Source organism: Pseudorca crassidens, chromosome 5 (assembly GCF_039906515.1).
Source record: "Pseudorca crassidens isolate mPseCra1 chromosome 5, mPseCra1.hap1, whole genome shotgun sequence".
NCBI lineage: Eukaryota > Metazoa > Chordata > Mammalia > Artiodactyla > Delphinidae > Pseudorca > Pseudorca crassidens.
In genome coordinates this window covers 79,785,983-79,805,666 of record NC_090300.1, presented here as the reverse complement: position 1 = coordinate 79,805,666, position 19,684 = coordinate 79,785,983, and the positions used below count along the sequence as shown (strand labels likewise).

At 42.3% G+C, this 19,684-nt stretch overlaps 1 protein-coding gene across 8 annotated transcripts in view; it reads left to right on the top strand.

Annotated features, from left to right (window-relative positions):
• The window catches only part of LOC137225116 (kalirin), a 460,124-nt gene extending 440,699 nt beyond the window's left edge, over nucleotides 1–19,425 (top strand). For all 8 annotated transcript variants that reach the window (XM_067738655.1, XM_067738652.1, XM_067738654.1 and 5 more), the window contains exon 34: nucleotides 17,952–19,425. In XM_067738655.1, coding sequence (XP_067594756.1) covers nucleotides 17,952–18,014 — 63 coding nt within the window. In that variant the 3' untranslated portion in view covers nucleotides 18,015–19,425. The remainder of the gene's footprint in view (nucleotides 1–17,951) is intronic.
• The last annotated feature ends 259 nt before the right edge of the window (nucleotides 19,426–19,684 follow it).

The window sequence follows — 19,684 nt, the reverse complement described above, 5'->3', positions numbered from 1 at the left end:
ATTGATCATCATTTAAAAAAAAAAATCAAGGTGGGCCCCCCCAGGTTGAATCTTCAGAATGAGATTGTGACAGCATGTGATATTTAGCCGTGGGGCCTGAGCAGGTGACCCATCTGCTGGAGATCCAGCCTATTAAATGCACTGTGTTAAAAGCTAGAAAAAGAAAACGTGATGCGTCTCCAGGAGAGAGTCCTCAGCACTTTGTTACTCTGCCCTTTATCTCAGGGCCCTAAAATGTTTCTTAGTGGGAGAGGTTTCTGTTGCCTCCCATCTAGGAACAAAGCACTTTCTAATCCTCAAATAAATACCTTTGAAGAATATATAATTGTACTCCTTGTTCCCGGGGTTTGGAGTGGATATATCTGAAACCTAAACTTGGACTTCACAAACTGTAATCTTGAGTCTCGGTCGTACCCCCCGCCTAACAGTACAGTGGGTTGGAGTTGCTGTATGAATCCCAGGTAGAGGCATTCTGATTTTCTCAAGAACTTGGTAGTCACTCCAAAGTAGGAAAAATGCCATCTCCGCTTTAAAGTTTTAAACCCAAATTATGATTTTTGTTTGTTTGTTTGTTTTAGTTTTCTGAATAATCCAAGTTCAGGACTAGGTTTGAAAATAACTTTTTTTCCTGGTGTGGTCCCTTTGTTACTTTGATCCGTGGTGGGCGGGAGAGGTGGCAGCAGGGAGCAACAAAAACAGAGGATTCCCGGGTCCTCCTCTCTGTGGCTGCTCTGTCACCTCCCAGAAGCCCAAACCCATCCTCTCCTGAGCAACATTCAACGCAGGACAAATGTGCTGGCTTTTCAGAACGAGTCTTTAAAGTGCAAGGAGCTGGGGTCACCTGTTTTCCTCTAAATGAAAAGTTGCTCAAATAAATGACTGGCTTCCAGCATCACACACAGCCCAACAGCATGAAAGACACAACTGAGGTTCGCGGGGCAAAATCTCTCATGACAGCATTATTTTACTTAATATTTGACTTACACTTAAGAGCTTGAAAACCTCCCTGGAGAGGCCCACCTTTAACGTTACCAATCAACTGAAAAAGCAAATAAGCTTCATAACACACAGCAGCCGATGGACAGTTTGCTGCACACAGGCGGATCACAGGAAACCTCAGAGCACCGCGCCGCACAAATCTCTTGGTTTCTAGTGGCGTCATTGTGCAAGTATATGTTCCAGAAATAAGGAAATTGCAAAAGGTGATTTGCCAGTAGATTAGATCTCTGTGTGATAGCTGCAGGGGTGGCCAGAGGCCAGATCTGACTTGGGGTAAGTTTGGAATTTGGAAGCATGGAAGCTCAGGGAAGAATGCAACCTGAGAGGTCCTCTAGCCCTCTGTCTCCATCCTGTTTAAAGGGAACAAAGTGACTTGCTCAGAGTCACAAAGCCAGTTCATGGCAGACCTCAGACTCAAACCCAAGTCACTCTCCTGCCTGTTCAATGGGATTAAGAACATAGTACTTTTGCGGTAACCCTGATAGTTCAGCTTCCAGAACTTTGTAGCAAAAAGCAAACACAATTGTTACTGGCTTCTTCTCCAGCTGCCTCTACACCAATCCGCCCCAGCCCCAGCAAATCCACAGCAAAGTAAATTACAAAGAGGTTCTGTAGGCCAGTCCAGCGTCTCTGGGGCTGGCATGTGGCAAACGGGAAAGATACCTTCCAAGTATTAATGCCTGTCACAGAGTCTTTGATAGCAAGTACTTGTGACTCGTATAGTGGCCTTGGTGGGAGTGTGATTCTGCCCTAGAAGAGTCTTCAGACCTCTCAAGGCAAATTCCCGGTCAGGCTCTGAGAGCTGGCAAGAGGCACTGCGGCAAGGCAGCCCAGCACAAATCTGAATTCTGTTTCTAAAAATTTTGGTGGAAGGAGAAAGCAAATCTGAGATCAAGCCAAGATGTGAAAGTGGATTAGCTGGCGACAGTCCAAGGCAAACAAGACCCAAGTGAGTACACTGCCGGCGGACACACTGGGGAGGAGGGGCCCGAAAAGGGGAGAAGGCACGTCCGGGGAGGGGGGCGGGGGCCAGCTTGGAGGCCGCGGGCAGAGAGAGAAGTAGCAGCTCTCAGGGCAAGGGTTTTACTGGAGTATTCTGCACAGACTTCTTGGCATATCACTTATCCCACTTACGCTTGTTTCCTTCTGTGTGAGTTAAAAAGGTCTTTTAGCGCAGAACAAAATGACTGAATCTACCTTCTTAAAGCTACTGGTAAGAAGGAAACACGTTGTGGGAAATACCGTTCTTAAAAAATTGTGCTCCTGGATGACTAAGAGTGACACCAGGAGTTTTGAAATCTGGAGCAAGCTCTTCTTGTGGGTGCGAAAATTAACTCTTCTAGAAATTTCAAGCAGAAGTGTTGCTAGAAATGACCGTCTAGAGCCAAAGCACTGAGATGAGCGTGGATGGGGCGGGTGAAGGTGGCTTTGCAGTGGCGGCTCTGCTTTAGCTGAGCTGCCTTCCCCCATGCGTGCTGTGCTGTCAAACATGACATGTTTTCCGTGGCCGTAACACAGGAGTCTTGAGAAAAGCCTGTTTGATAGACAAGTGGATAAATAGTATCCTGTTTCTTTATCTTGACCTTAGATTGAAAATGCTTGTTTGGGTTTTACCTGCCTGGAGGCTTAGCTTCACTTCCTCCCTGCTGATGGCTACTGGCAACCTGTCTGCCATGACTAGTGGGATGTGGTGGACACTGGATGGGGATGGGGAGATCTAAGCATTTGAGGCATTGGGGTGAGATGGTGTGATCCTACTGCCAGAAAGTAGGGTCTTGTCGAGGAAACCATGTTTGCCTGTCCTTCGTGGTGGCCTTCCACTAGGAACCACAGTGAAGATGGGACTTTGGCTCAGGGTCTCTCCCCGGGTGCCAAGTAGCAAATGCCCACCAAGGGGAGCAGCCTGCCTCTGCCCTGATAGCTCTTCCTGTTGAGAGAAAACTGCTGGAAGATGCAGACCTGTGCAGACTGACCCATTCCAGGTGTCTACTCCCTAGTTTCAACCAGACCCTTCCCTCTGCTAATCAGTCTTCCCATTCTTCTGCCGCCATGTTCCACACGGGTCTGGCTCTGGTTATGTTGGAGTAGTCACTGCTTTGTTTCAGAGCTGATAGTCAAGTTTCCAGCTTCCCCATATGTAAGGGCTTAGAGTTGAGTCTTCCAAGTTCAGAATGTTTATCTACTGTCATTATTTTTATTATTAATGCTCTAATTGGTTCTGTTTAAAATTGCTGATTGCAGAGACATGTATACATGGATTAGAAGTTCAGGAGAGCTGTTCCTCTAATCTGCATGGCCCCTGCTGATGCTGGCTGTGAGATGCTTACTGAATGCTCCCATAAGCATTGCTCTCTGCATCATATGCAAGGGCTTAGACTCCTCTCTGAACTTCATGATGTACTGAAGGGAAAAAAAAGAAAAAAAGAAAAACAGGTTCTGTATTTTTCCGTCTGTCTCCTGTCTCCTGCTAGCTGGTGTCCTTTCAGCTGCAGGAATGGGGTTTAAAAAGTTTCACTTACTCTTTGCTGTTACTCACTTACACATGGATGACAGTCTGACTTAGTGAGCACTAGAGGATATTAAAAATTCATTACCTTTTCTTTACCTCATGATTTTTTTTAATTTTTTTTAATTTTTTGGCCACACTGCACAGCATGTGGGATCTTAGTTCCCCGACCAGGGATTGAACCCGCACCCCCTGCATCGTAAGTGCGGAGTCAACCACTGGATCGCCAGGGAAGTCCTCTTTTCCTCGTGATTTTAATGTATGCTATCTTTTTATCTCATTGATTAATTTATCAAGCATTTATTGAGCTCCTACTATCCGGCAGGTGCTATTCCAAACACAGAGGATAAGACAGTGAACAAAACAGACAAAGCACCTTGGTGGCCTGCTTAGACCTTTCTCTTTTGTGCTGATATGAACCTAAATATGCTCGATTTTGAGGTATTTGGAATGCCTTGCAACTTACTTCTATTTTTTTGTATGTCTCTGTGACTGACACCATTGCAGCTTTTATCTTAAAAGAATTTAGCAATTTGTTTAAAAAGATTACTTGGGAGTTCTTGAAAGTAGTCCCCCAATTTTTAATTTCCTGAATTAAAACCAGAAATCAAACCAGAATGTTAGATTTCCCGTCACTATCATCTTTGAGCTGTAGTTGCAGTCAGCAGGTTCCTGATTAGGGAAGGTTACCTTCCTGGCAGGTAGACATTCAGATGAGGAGAAAAGATCAGGAAGTATTCACATAGCTCCCAGATATTAAAATTACTTCTATCTCATATAACAGGAATACCAAAGGAAAATTGTTCTTTTAAAAAGTTATTTTTAAACTGTTATGATGATGATGATGAAGGATGTGAGGGGATGAGGAGTGGGGAATAGTTTGTTAAATGGAGTTACTTCAAATTTTAGAATCTGAAATTTGTAATACAGAGTCTAACTTATCTGATGTCCCTACCCCACTTCACCCCACAACCTCTCAGAACAAGAACAGTCACAATTTTTATGCCTCTTTACATACGGGCTATGAAGAACCTTTATTGTACTTGAGAAAATTTTATTGAAAACTCCCCAAAGAGAAAGGTTTTTAGGATATGTTCTCTACCACTAGATTTAAGACAGTACTTCTAACAAGGACATAGACCAAACCACTAGATCGGTTATGTTATTTAGAGAGCAAATAAGTAGGCACTACCATTAACACCTGGTCAAGAAGAAAAATCTGTTAACAGAGAAGAATGAAATTAGCTAAGAGAAAAATGGAAAATTATTACAAATATTTTGGTACACTGAATTCATTCTTTTCTTCAACAGAATTTTATTGAATGTCCACTGGTGACCAGATACCATGGAGATTCAGGATATAAAAGAACAACCCTTGTCCTTGTCCTGGAGTTTTCTGAGTTCATACCCCCCAGGGGTCTTAATATGTGATGCGAAATAGGGTGGCTATAGAGGTGTTACTTGTATTTGAGGAAGGAGAGTTGTACTTAGCACTTCCTTTATGCCAGTTGCTGAGCGAGGCATCAGAGAAACTAGGAAGAGGAATGTTAGGTGAGATACATACTTGCTACACATATACTACATTTCGTAACGGAAGTATACCCACTTGGAACAACAAACAGCCTGGGAGCCAGGGAAGGCTTTTTATACCAGAAGTGAAATTTGAGCTTGGCCTTGAAGTTCATCTTCCTTCTATTTCTCCTCCTTGGTATCAGTTTTGATCCCAGAATAATTATTCTAATCACGGACAGTCTGTAAAAGAGCAATGCTACTGATACATCCGTATCAAAAGAAGTATTTTGTTTTGATGTGGAATTAGGCTTTTTTTTTAATGGCCTGTTAGCTCTGATGGGAACTATTCAAAAGTCCCCTTAGGATTTTTACCAAAACTTTCTTATTGTTCCTCATAATAATATAATTAAACCTGTTTTTCCTTAAGCCTATGCACTGAAGATTTTTTAAAAGAACTTTTGAAGCGATAATACATAAACATGATTTAAAATGTGGGTATTTTTCTAGAGATATAATTTTAAAATATAAAAGCTCATACTTATTCTTTTTAAAAAATGTTTAAATAAGTAATAGCATATGATAAGTCCTGTTTTATACTTTTTTCCTTGTAACAAATCTGGGCAATTTCATAGCAGGACATGTAGAGCTGCATCGTTCTTTTTGGTGGCTACACAGTATTCCATACTTAGAGTACCGTAATTTATCTAACTAGTCTTCTATTGATGGGTGTATGGGATGTTTCTAATCTTTTACCAGTACAGACAGGTCTGTAATTCTTGTACAGATACAGTTTCTCACACTTGTCGGTCATGAGTATATTAACAGGATAGCTTCCTAGAAGTAGAATATGCATTTTAAAATGTTGATAGACATTGTTAGATCACCCCCTACAGAAGCTGGACCAATCTATACTCTCTCCAGCTGAGTATGAGTGTCAGTTTTCCCAGTCTTGCAATCTAGTATATCTTCAATATTTTTTATCTTTTCCAATCTGGTATCAGATACGTTAAAATAATCCTTATTCATTATTTCTCTTGTATATATTTTATTTAGCTGATAATATTGCAACTATATTACTTTCTGAAATATATTTGAAATGTGCAGTATTTAACTTATACTGTTACCTAATGAGAGTTATGGGCTTGTCTGATCAATTAGCTGTTATTTATACTCTTATTCCTGTGGATGAAGTGCATTCCTAATCAGAAACATCTGGTTTACATTAACCTTTTTAAAAAATTTATTAATGTAAAATATATATGCTGAAAATGCATCAAAAAGTACTAAACATGTGAATGGATAATTATAAAGTGAACATATATGTAATAACCATGCAGTTCATGAAAGCAGGACATTGCCAGCTTTCCAGAAGCCCCTTGTGTGCCCCTCCCTGGTCACAACCCTGTCTTCTTCCCTAGAGGTAACCATTCTCCTGACATTCATAATACTGTCCTTACTTTTCTTTATTATTTTGCCTCCTATGTATGTGTCCCTAAACAATATAGTTTCAATGTAGCTGTTTTTAAATTTATATGGCTAGGTCGTACTGTGTGTGTCTCTTCTCTGACTCAACCCTCATTTTTATGAAATTCATCCATGCTGATGTGTGTAGTTTTTCATTCATTTTCACTGTTGTATAGTATACCATTGTATGAATACACCACAATTTATCCATTCTGCACATGGGATGTTTGGGGCTGCTGTGAACAGTACTGCTATGAATATTCTTATATGTATCCTTGTATACATGTACTTGAGTTTCTCTAGGGTGTAAAGGTAGGAGTGAAATTTCTAGGTGGAAAAAAAAAGGAAATTGCTAGGTAATAGAAGATATATATATATATGTCTTCAACTAAACTAGATGGTATAATCTATTTTTCAAAACGCGGATACCAGATTTCCACTCCTACCAGCATCTGTGAGATTTTTCTGTTGCACTACATCCTTGCGTATACTTGATATGCCGGACTTCAGAATTGTTGCGGATCTGATGGGTATGTAGTAATATCTGCTTATGGTTTTAATTTGCGTTGCCCTAATTACTAATGAGGTTGAAGCCTTTCCGTATCTTCTTGGGCCTTTGGATTTTCTCCTTTACATCCTTGTTCAAGCCTTTGCCTAGTTGTGAGTTGTCTGGGTTTTTCTTATGCATTTTTAGGATTTCTTTATATATTCCAGATATTAGTCCTTTGTTGATTATACACATTGTAAGTATCTGCTGTCACTCTGTGGCTAGTCTTTTCACTCTCTTTATTGTGTCTTGAAAAACATCTAATTTGACATTTTGAAGGCAGTACGTTTGTAAGTTAAAGACTTATATGATGGGACATAATGAGACATTTCTTACATTAGTCCTTTAAAATAACAGTTTATTATTTGTTTCTCCACATAATAGTGTACCACCATGGAAACTTTATATATAATGTAGGTTTCTGTCAATCCCTAAGTTTACCCCTGTTTTCTTTCTTTTGTTAAATATTTATTTATTTATTTATTTGGTTACACCGGGTCTTAGTTGCAGCAGGCGGGCTCCTTATTTGCAGCTCGTGGGCTCCTCAGTTGTGGCATGCGAACTTCTTAGTTGTGACATGCATGTGGGATCTAGTTCCCTGACCAGGGATCAAACCCAGGACCCCTCCATTGGAAGCAGGGAGTCTTAACCACTGCACCACCAGGGAAGTCCCTATCCCTGTTTTAATAAAAGAATAAGAACTAGTTGACTTTTTTAAAGGTATCTGTTGCATTTTACTCTATATATTATGTGACAGGTAATACAGTTAAAGCGATGCAATGTATTAGAAAAAAAGATAAGTCCATTGGGTTTGGAACTCAGTTGTCTGACAGACAGATCCAAGACCCAGGAAGGAAATCTTTACATAGCAAAACTAAGCATCTATGCTCACAGGAAAGCCTCTCGAATCCTAATTTTATATGTAATGCTTACCATCTCTGTCGTCTAGTTACTTAGCCCCTAAGAAAATTAGAAGAGGAGAAAGTTACTTTTATATAGACACACTAATAGCCACGAAGGCTGAGCTGTTGACAGCAAGAGAGGAAGCAGAAAAGCTATGAAAGCAAAAGCTGAAGGAGGAAATAAAACTCCAGCAGTTGGGTTCTATTTAGTGAAGGTACCAAGAGTGCTATTATGACCTGGCATGTCTTGCAACATCCTTTGTATTTTGTACTACACCATAACTATTACTCATGTGGGTTTGTGTAATTGTCAACAGATGGGGAAATTATGTTCAGTGTACTTTGCTTTTTAAGAAGTCAGAGATGTAAAGATATTCATAAAAAGATTTAAAATGGGGAGAAAAAGGTGGTGTTGCTGTTTACCTTTAGTCATCCAGACACTTGATTATCCTGACAGACACGTTTCCCACGGGTTTTGGAGAGCTGAGGTGACACTGACTATGATTTACGTTAGTGGAAAGATTTGTAAAGGTGAAACTCAGCTTTTCTCAGTCCTAGTGATTGACTCCAAAACACTGATTCTGCACTCCTTTGGCATTCTTTGAGGGTCTGTATAAATCCACTCTAGTCCAAGCCACTGTCCTATCACACATGACCTATGAAAGAAGCCTCCTAATTGGTCCTCAGACATTCACTCTTACTTTCCTCTAATCTTTTCTTCACTCTGAGACCAATGTGATCTTTTGAAAATGCAAGCTCTTCGCATCTATGGCTTCAAGCCCTTTGAGAAGGTCCTTTTGCCCTTAGGGTGAATACCAAAGTCCTCAACATGACCTACGAGGGCATTGTCTGAACCTCAGCCCTCTTCTCCTCGCTGCAGCCACTCTTCCTCTTGTTTCCTGCCTCGCAACGTTCCTGGCCTTCCTTGAATGTGTCAGGTTTCTTTGCGGTCTCAGGGCCTTTGTTTCCTCTGCCTGGAAAATCCTTTCTCCTTTTGCTCTCTGGTGTCTGCCATGATCTGACCCAACCACTCATTTCAGCCTTGTTTCCCACTCCTTTTGCTCTCTCTTCTTTCAGATCTCAGCCCTTCCTGACCCTCTGACTAACTCCCCTCCCCAAGTCATATCTCTCACTGCATTCTGTATTGTTATTTCTTGGAACTTGTCACCATTATTTACTATATAAGCATTTGTTTGGTTACACAGTTGCCTCCAACACCAGATGTTAAGTCCATGAGGGCGGAGACATATCTGTTTTATACCCCCACTGCATCACCAAATCTAACAAAATACTGATTCACAGGAGGGACTCAGTTAATATTTGTTAAGTCAATAAATGAAGACCCAATAAACACAAGGTAATGTGTTGGGCATTGTGGGTAAGAAAGAGAACTAGAAATGGGAAACAAATATTATTAAGAAACTCAAACTTACCTAGTTTGAGAAGATTAGAGAAGGTTCAGCATTAAACTTTACTAAGTGGGTAGAGTTTATCCAGGCAGCATTGCTATTGGGAGTGGGGAGGAAAGTCATCCTAAATGGATCAAACAGCAAGAGCAGGGACAGGGAGAAAGGAAAATATAGGATAAGTTTGGGGCATGCAGAGTAAATATGCCTGATGAAGTGCGGAGTTTGTGAGGTGAGCTGTCGGAAACAAGGCTGAAATGATTGGTTGGGTCAGATCATGGCAGACTCTGGATACCATTGAAAGGAATTTAGATTTTATTGAGTATTATCCAAGAAACACTGAGAGGTTCTTTTTTTGTTTGTTTTTTGAGCATGATAGTTACAGAATTACTCTTACCTTCTCCTTGATGTGTAACTGTCCTTTTATGCTCTCATTCTTTCTCTTAGACTCACAGAGAGTCTAAAGTTAAACTACCCACAGGCTCTGAATCTCATGCTTTGTACCCACCTCCATCCAGTACATCCATTCAACACCTCTTCTTTCCCTCTTATTGTCAAGCATCTCCTTTCTCTCTGCCATCTCACACCTCTTTGTTACTTCGTGCTCCCTGCGCTGGAACTTCTCCTGATTCTTCTTTCTACAGATCCTCCCCCACCTTCAACAGTAGTTTTTGTTGCTTCCATACTGATGTCCATGACAAAAATTCCAACATGATGTCTCTGAAGAGACGTTACTCCTGACGGCAGTTCCATATTCATTGTTTGTTCACGCAGCACATTTTTTGTGCACCTACCATGTGTCAGGCACTGTTGCAGGCTGGAGATGCAGCAGTGACACCAAACAGGCCAGTCCCCAACCTTACAAACACTCAGTTCTATTGGAGAACCAGGAAACCAACAAGCAAATATAAGACCAAATGGTGACATAATGAACACTGTCACTGTAGGTCTTTCCAGTTTGATGTCGGCTTCCCTCAGTCTCAGCGTCAGACAATTTTATTTTTCTTTCAAATCAGCAACTTGGTTTGACTTCCCTGTTTGAGGTAGAAGCAGGATTTTCCAGATACCCAGGTTTGTATCTGTGGATCCATTTTGGGGCATATCCCCTGATAGCCAGCCGGTCTGTTGCCCAGTCCTGAGGATGATTCCCTCAAAATGTCTGTCACATCACCCTGGTCAGGCCTCGGTCACCCTTTGCTTAAATTCTTTAAGTAGCTTCCTAAATGTCCCCCACTGCTTTCTGGGATTTTGCCCCTGCATTTTATCTTTTCTACTGACACCTAATTCATCTTCCTAAAACATCTCTTTCAATATCTCACTTACCTGTTAAAAGACTTCAGTAGCACATTTATTTAGAATAAAGTACAGGCCCACCTGCAAAGTCATTTATATAGTTTTCCTTCCTATGCATGCTCCTTTAGAGACCCTTACCTTTTATAGACACTATAATGCACTTGTATTAGATGGAATCATATGAAACTGCCATTTTCATGGATCCAACATGGTTGATGGAATATTGGCAATTTATATGTTGCAACCTAATTGCACTTCCCAAACAACTGGTTGCCTGTATGTCTTTCTCCCATGTTACATTGTGAGTTTTTTGACGATCATGTCTTGATCTTAATGTTGCTTCTATCTTTACTGTCTGCTACGGCATCTGGTACAAAGTAAACAATGGTAATCGAGTGCCCCCACTCATGTTGTGATCTCCTGCTGCTTCCATTTCCTATAATGCCCACCGACTTCACCTAATCACATCCTACCCACCCCTCACTGCCAGCCTGGCTCATGCCTCCTTCATGGAAGTGCTCACTACTCCACCTTCATCTCCTGCCACCACCTCTGAGCCAGCAGTATTGCCCCCTACTCTCTGCCAAAATCGAATATCATTCTTTAACCTCCAAAGCGTATATGTTTTCCTTTGTGTTTTCTGTATTACTTAGCATGAAGTTGCACTCTTAACAGTGAGTTGAAAGATGTCTGTTTCTAGCCCTCCCTTTCCACTCTGGGACCCACTACCTTATTTCCAGCTGTCTATGATATAACTGCTCTTGGATGACTCACTGCAGTCCACTCAACAGAACTGAAACAAGTCATATGCCATCTCCAGGGTCTGCTCCTGGCCTACATCCGCATCCACAGCTTGGTCTCGAAGCCATCTCAGCTCTCCTTCATTCTCTATCCTCCTCCTGAAATAACATTCCACTGGATCATCACAGTGATTGCACTCCTTAGCCTGGCTTCAGATTTTTATATAATATATAAAGTCTATCTCTGGGAGCTTCAAGAGGAGAAACATGTCTCCCAAACCACAGCAACGTTCTCTAGGACCTAGAGCATCCTGATAAACAGGCCACTTCCTCCTGGTCTTGCACCTCCCCTGGGGACCTCTCCTCTAACATGTTTTCCGGTAGATATGTGTGGTTATCTTCACCAAAATATAATGATCTTTCACATCATAATTGCCTTTGTTAGTATATGTCTAAGATATACTGCATCACTGTGTCTCCAAAGTTATCTCTCTGTCCTGATAGATATGTTTCTGACCTCAGGAAGAATGTTGCTGGAACACATTTTCTTCATTATTAGAATGATCTCTGGAGTCCCTTTCATCAGCACTTTGTGAGAAACCATCTCCTTCCAGTCTGCTGTTGTTTCCCAGGGGTTAGTTTTTGTCTCAGCAGCTGAGTCCCGAGACCCACAAAGACAAAAGCTCACGTGTGATACCTTGTGTTGTCGGCAATGCACTGAGATAGGGCTGGACATTCACAGAGAGGGCTCAGAAGAGACTTGTTTGAATATGTTTTATGTGTATAGCTTCTGTTTGTGTATATTTATGAACTTTTGTGCGTCTCTGAATGTGTTTCCCATATTGCTCTCTAAGAAAGATTCATCTACGTGGTCTGGGAGGCAGGGATAGCTTGGATATTTTCCTCAGCCATCAGGCCCGTGACATTACAAACCAATAAGCCAGGTGCTCCAAAGGCTCATGGCCGCAGCTGGTGCAGGTGAAGAGCCTACCTGAGCTGCAGCCTGGGGTTTTCTTTCCCACCTGCTTGGGGTCTTCCTTTTCCCTCTAAATATGAAAGACTAATTTTTCTGTTAAACATTAAAAGGAATGTGGATGTGTATACATGTGTGTGTATTTGTGCTCCTGTATGCATATATACATTATTCGTATATACATATATGTATGCATGTATGTATAGATGAAGGAAATACACCAACAAGTAAACAGTGGCTTTCTAGATGGTGGCTTTTTCCAAATTCTCTATGATAAGTCAAATTATTTTTATTAGTAGCAACAACAACAACAAAAACCTAATAGATGATATTTTTAAGGATAGGACACAATTATTAGATGATTGCTGAGATCAACCCTCTATGTCAACCAAGGACAAAGAGACAAGCAGGGGCCTAGTAGGGAACAGAGGGATGGACTTCACCTTAGTTAGCATCTCCAGATGAGAGAAAGTGACCAGACGGTGAATTTGGGCTGACTTGCAGGGTGGGCCAAGGTTACTGAAGGTTGTGAGCTGAGGAACTGGCAACTTTGTTTGGTTGTGAAGGTCAGGAGCCTTGGACAGTGGAAGGAAAGAGAAGGAAAACTTGGGGGTTGGGATGGGGGTGGGAGAGGTGGATAGGGAGTTCATCAGGGTTTCCCCCCAAACTCAGCTGTTTTGAAAAGTATGGAAAAGGTGAGGAAAAGCTCGAAATATACTTTCAAGTTCATGAAGAGATTTTATGAAGAGATACATGCAGTGGGAGAGAGAAAAGGCAGACACGTTTCCAGTTTGGTTTAAACCCCCTGTGACTCCAGATGGAGGGGTTTCCTGAGTGATCAGCGTGGGGACACTGGGACCTGGGGGAGGAGGGATGGGTCACCCCTGCACGGGCGGCAGGGTTCCTAACAGCAGGTTCATCATTAGGTCAACACACAGCTCCCCCACCCCCTCCCCTCCCTCATCTCCCACTGTCTAAGGACACAGGGAAATTTATGATTAGAATTCTTGGTTAAAAGACAGTTTCTAACCTTTCTGAACTTGGAACAAAAAAATTGCATGAAACAAACATTGTCAAGGATGTTTCTCCCACCCCGCCTAGTCTCGTGGTTCTCTCCAAGAGCGGAAGGAGAAATGGAAAGATAAAAACAGGGAGGGTGACTCTTCCTTGCTGTGGCTCACTTCTTTCCTCTGGGGCGGTGTTCTGGAAGTGGGGACCCCCTGGCCTCAAAGCCAGGAGGGGACATAGCAGAGCCTGGCTCTGCACCACCTCCAAGGCCTCCCTGCTCTTCACCAAGCTGCTCAGCTGTTCCTTACCAGTCACCTCCTTACCGAATTCCCCGTGAGGAGCCCTGGGCTCCGGATGAGCAGCACACACGCACGTCTAAAAGCCAAAAACAGAGTAGGAAACAGGAAAGAACAAAGAAAGTCACAAAAATCAGTTTTGAAAAAGAGCTAAACTGAAAACATACTCCATGATGTTTATGTCTTTTCTCTCTGCACAATTCAACATTTGTACTTGTCTGCATCTCAGTTTTTCATTCTGATGAAGGAACATTTTCCAGTCTGGGCCCTAGTTTGAAATCTGAGGTGGAGAAAGGCTCTTTTAAACCAGTTAATGTGGGATTTGCAGTTCCCTGTGTGTCATGGAGGAGTACAAACAAAGCAGTCAAGTCCCCACCAAGGACCCCGCCCACCTACTGAAAAACATACAGTCCTTTCCCTTAGAGCCCCTGCTGAAATCGGGCAGGTGGAGAAAAGCACGAAGTCTGCTGCTGTAAGGAAGCGTCCAGAGCATACACGACTGACAGTAGCAATTGTCTCTCTTCCTGAACTCCTACTATGAGCCTGGCGTTTTATGTATAATCTCTCGCTCCATCCTCACAATTCTTCAAGGTAAGTATCGTTATCCTCATTTTGCAGATGAGGAAGAATGTAGAAGTTAAATAATTGCCCAAGGTCACACATCCAGAAAGTGGCAGAGCTGAGATTTGAACCCAGGTCTTTCTCACATCCACTGTGTACGCTGCCTTCTGCTGGCCAAGTTCATGAATGAAAACAGTTGGGTGATTCAGGCAGAAACACACAAAGCAACATTTTGGCCCAAATGCTGTAAGTCTTACTGTTTCTCCCTCCTGACCAACTGAATGAAATGCACCTGAATTAAAAAACCAAGAACAAGGGGAAGAAAAGAATAAAAAAACCAAGAACATACCATCTTCTGTGTATTACATGTGCTAACTGCTCAGTGGCTGCTGTGTCTAGTGGAGCACAGCACGAGTCAGGAATTTAGAGGAGGCTGTTTATTTATGTCTTGGCCACGGGTAGTGATTCAAGCACACACCTGCCTCAGTGGCTTCCAAATCCATCAGACAGAAGCATCTAGAATATGTAGTCAACTGAAGATGCATTTAGAAATATATTGCAAAATAGCCACCTCAGATTCTTTGTGGAACAAGAAAGGATGGAAATCTATAATATAACAAATATGTTCCCCGTTTATGGCAATCTTTAGGCCATTGGATGTCCAGTGATGTCTCTTGTGCACCCAGGAACTGTAGAAAACATCTCATCATAACTCAGAAAACTCATTTTATGAGTGTCTAATATTAGAATGAGACCTACAGTATATTAAATAAATAAGTAATCTGTTCCTATGAAAGGGTCTGCACCTAAATTGAGGGAGCTGGGAGAAATCTCAATATAGGTGCCCCCCCCCCAAAAAAAAAGAATTCTAGGGAGGTCTGGTTAATAAAAACTGCTGTCCTATTAAAATGGGTCTCACTGATTCTTGCTCCTCATGGAAAATGCCCAAGTGCTTCTGGACAATATATGCTGGCAGATGTGAAAATGCAGTTGAAATGCTGCAAAACTCAGGTTTTCCAACCATGGAGTGGCTGGTACATAGAAAAGGCCTCTGCCTTAAGGATCTTAAACCAGGTGACCCTTAGAATTACCGAGGAATCATTTCAAAAAACGCATCCCAGGCTCCTCACTGGCCTGTTGAATCAGAATGCCAAAGGTAGAGGGTGATTGGATGTGGGATATCTGTGAATTCCAAGCGGAGAGTTATTTTCTAAATAATAGAGGCCATTAGCATTTCAAAGAAATTTAATGGCCTTCTTTTTCTTTTTTTCTTTTTAACCACACTTCCACTTAAACTCTTCCCACTAGTCTTTGCCCTAGGCCAGATGTTTAGAAAACCATCTCAGTGAGATCGTGAATGGCCGTCATGTTTAAAGAGCTATGCATTGGTGTTAACTACTCTTTTAAGGTATCAACTGGGCCATGTAAAACAATGGCTTCCTATGTAAATGTGTATGTATTTTCTCAGAGTTTTGGAGAACAAGTGTTCAGTTTGCTTACATGCCTTCATTTCTTATATGTCTCACATATCAAACCATCATCAGAGAGATTTGCAGGTACACAGGGACCATCACAACTTGAGGTTTAAAAGGGGATAAAAGTTTTTGTGCAGAATCTAATGAATACACATGATGAGGTGACCCAAACCACTTCTAGTTAGGTCCCCAAGGATAACATGGATCCTCCAAATGTGTGAAGGATGCTTTCTAAGACCTTTGGAATCCACAAAGATTACACACGTACAAATATCATTTAACAGACGGATTCTCCTTTACAAAAGGCAACCTAGCACAGTGGTTAGGACAGCTTTGGAGTCAAACCAACCTCAGTTCAGATCTCAGCCCCTCCACTGTCAGTTGTATGATCCTGGGCAGGACCTCAGTGCTTCAATCTGCAAAATGGGGGTAATGGTATTACCCACCCCATAAGGTTGTGGTGCAAGTTATGTGAAATGATGCGTGCCAAACACTCAGCACTTCACCTGGCACATGGTAAACACACAATAAATATTAACCATTAATAATAGTGATAATAAAAATGACACAAATAAATTAGCTATTAATAATGATGACACTAAAAATATTTTTTAAAACTGTTCTCCCCCTTCAGAATTTTAACCATTGCATAAAGAGCAAAATGTGAAATTCAGCGCTTGTAAGACTTAAATTCTGCCACTAAAATAAGTTCTACAGATGAAATAGCATATCTGTAAACTGGTACTGACAGTGAATTATGATGTGGGGGACTAGCTAATCAGGACAGCTGATGCTACCTCCCCCCCAGTCCATAAATGTAACATTATGCAAAGGAAAATATGATTTAAAATTTTTGAGTCCCTTTTGCCCTGGAAAAGGTGAGCCCAGTACTTTGCCCTTTCACAAATGCATGCGTACTGCCCCTGGCTTTCTTCAGAATCTCATCGCCCTCCTGAATCCTTAGCACCTGCTACCTTCCCCACAGCTCAGGGTGACTGCCATTTGAACTTGATGCTGAAGTGTTTTCTCTCCCTTAATGAACAGTTTTTGCCTGGCTGGAGGTCTTACTAAGAGAGTCTCGTACTGTTTTTCTCGTTTTTATAAGGCAGCCTTTGATACCATGAACTGAGCCACAGTCAAATGGAAGGTCATACTCTTTAATTCATCTTGAATTTTTCTCTTGGCTAAGAGCCATAGCTTTTTAAAATATGTCACTTTTCCAATAAGCACTAGAAATTGGTTCTCTTTGAGGGGCCATTGTTCTTAAAGAAATGATGATTCCATTGCCTCCAATGGCCCGGTAGAGATGGTGGAACCAACACTGGGATATGGGTCTCTGGCATGGCTCCCTCACTCAGTAATCCATTCCCTCAGCTGGCCTTGCAGCCTGCACTAACACGTGCCTTAGGAAAAGTCCAGACTACCACGTTATGGACCCTGGAAACACTTGAAATCAGGAATGTTAAGTCAGTTGCTACTAAAAATCTGCTGCATAAATGGGTAAACTTTTCTCAGTTTCTTTCCCCCAACTGAATGTCATGGTAAGACTTGGTAGGGCATAGAGACCCTAAAAGAGTTGAAACAAGAAAACAAAACAAAACAAAAAGGGTATGAAATAAACACTAACGATCACTGCCACTGGACCTCATATGTTTCTTTAAATTGGGGTATAGTTGTTTTACAATGTTGTGTTAATTTCTACGGTACAGCAAAGTGGAGTTCCCTGTGCTAAACAGCAGGTTCTCCTTAGTTATCTATTTTATGCATATTAGTGTATATATGTCAGTCCCAATCTCCCAATTCATCCCAGCCCCCGTTCCCTCCTTGGTGCACTGGACCTCGTATTTAATGCCTCCCTAGTTATATTATTCCTGGCTTTCCTCCTCCTTATCTGTCTGGGAAATTGGAAAGCCACAGCCAGAGTGCTCTACAGGGAACTAATGCGAGGAACAGTATACAGATTTGAACGTTGACAGTGTTTCATAGTTAAAAATGTCCAGTGAGTGATCCTCTTCTGGATCCTGGACCCGGTTGGCTTCTTCTGAACCTTCAGACCGAGCACTGTCCTACACTGCACTCTGCTTCCTCCATTTCCTCTAAAATTACGACTGTGTGTTTGCCAGGTTGCACTCTGTGCGTTGGGTTGCTAGAAATACATTAGGTCGCACTGACGGTTTCACTCTGTTTTCTATAAAAGGCTACAGGAATCTCATGGAAATTTTTGCAAAGTTATATGCAAATCACAGAGCCCCGGCCCTTTTCTTAACAGGATGGCAACCTTGCTCCTCGGTGGTACCTGGGACCTGGAGATCCTTTCTCCACTTACGTTTAGCACGCAGCTCACCGGGTTAGCCGTGCCGCCGTTGGGACCTCCCACCTGGACTCCCATCACCCACCTCTCTTGAGACTGCTCTGGCAGGGCTGGGGTGGGGTGCAGCCTTTGCTCAGAGGGCCACATGTTCCAGGCAAAATCTGCCCCCCTGGGCCATGGGCTCACCCCTCGGGGCCCCTTGCTTCTTTCTCTACTGGGTGCAATTCGAGGTTGCCGAGCTTCTCTCCAAAGTCTAAAATGGTGGGACAGTAGGGACCTGTGAGAGGCCCCATGGCCCGACACACCGCCCACCCCAGCTCCCAATCTGAACACCAGGCACCCCCGGGCCCTCGCTGCCCTAGAGGTCTGCCATGTGAGTGGGCAGGTTCATCAGAGGGACGTATTTGTCCCTGGAGTTCTTCTCCAGTTGAATGTTTCTATTGTCAGTGGCCCCAATCTGGAAAAACCGGTCATTCTAATCCAGCCTGCCTCCCCCGTATCATGAGAAGGAGGGACGAGGAAGGAGGGACAGTTTACGGTTATGGTTTATGGAAGATGAGGGAACTCCAGCCTTTCCCAGACACTGGCAGGAACCACTTCTCCCAACAAGTATTCTGTCTGCTTCAGCCTACCCAGGTTCTGTCACGATTTTCTAGCTCTTCCCTCACCTCACTCACTCCTGAGGTGTCTGGTTCAAAGATCACCCTCCTAGCCTTCCTTGGCTACCAAATTGTCCTGTTAGGGGATGGGTGGGAAGTGGGAGAAGAAATAAGTGAACCAGACTGGCCACGTGTTGATAATTGTTGAGACTAGATGATGGGTACATGGGTATTTATTATATCATTCTCTCCCTTTTGTATATGTTTGCAGTTTTTCGTAATAAAAAGTTTAAAAATTTAAAAAAAGTCCTCCAACTTTCAAAACACTCAAGAGAGAGCCTCTACCCCCAACACAGTTTCATGGAAACCCCACACTAAGGCAACAGGCAAAGATGACTCCATTACGTATATATATGTATATATATATATTCATTTTCTAATTTTTTTAAGGCCCACTGCTTTATTTTCAATAGACTAAACCTTATTTCTAAGAGGTCCCAAAGTTGCACTTACTTCCCTCAACTGGGTTATGGGGGAGGGCTTGGGTAAAGGGTTCCTTAAAATCCTGAAAGTTTACACTTCCATGTATCTCACAATCTTATTGTGAGGATGGGACTTGTTCAGTGTTCTGAACTTTGCAAAGGAAACGTGCTCTCAATTCAAAGTGTCATTCTCTGGAATTGCACCTGGCTCAGGAAAGGACTGTCTTTGTACTTGAATTTAAATCTAATGGAGAACCTTAACACGGGCATTTGCATGACTAAGAATTGCTGCTGTCTTTTTTCCATATGTCACTTTCTTGAATGTGTTCTAATAAAATGATTCTAAAGCAGGCTGTTGATATACAGTGATTTATAAATACTTTCTGTTGAGTGCTGAGGCCCTTAATTTTATACCAAGACTTCACCCCATCCCACTTTCTGGAAAGATCTGTTTGTTGGGGACAGATGCAATGAGTGTACGTCTGGCCTAGTTGCGGCACCACTGCAATTGCAGTCACTAATGAGAATCACGTCAACCACAGCGATTTTGTCTTCTGGTTGCCTAGCAGCAGAATTTGTTTTCCAGAATAAAGATGGCCATACGAAGTAG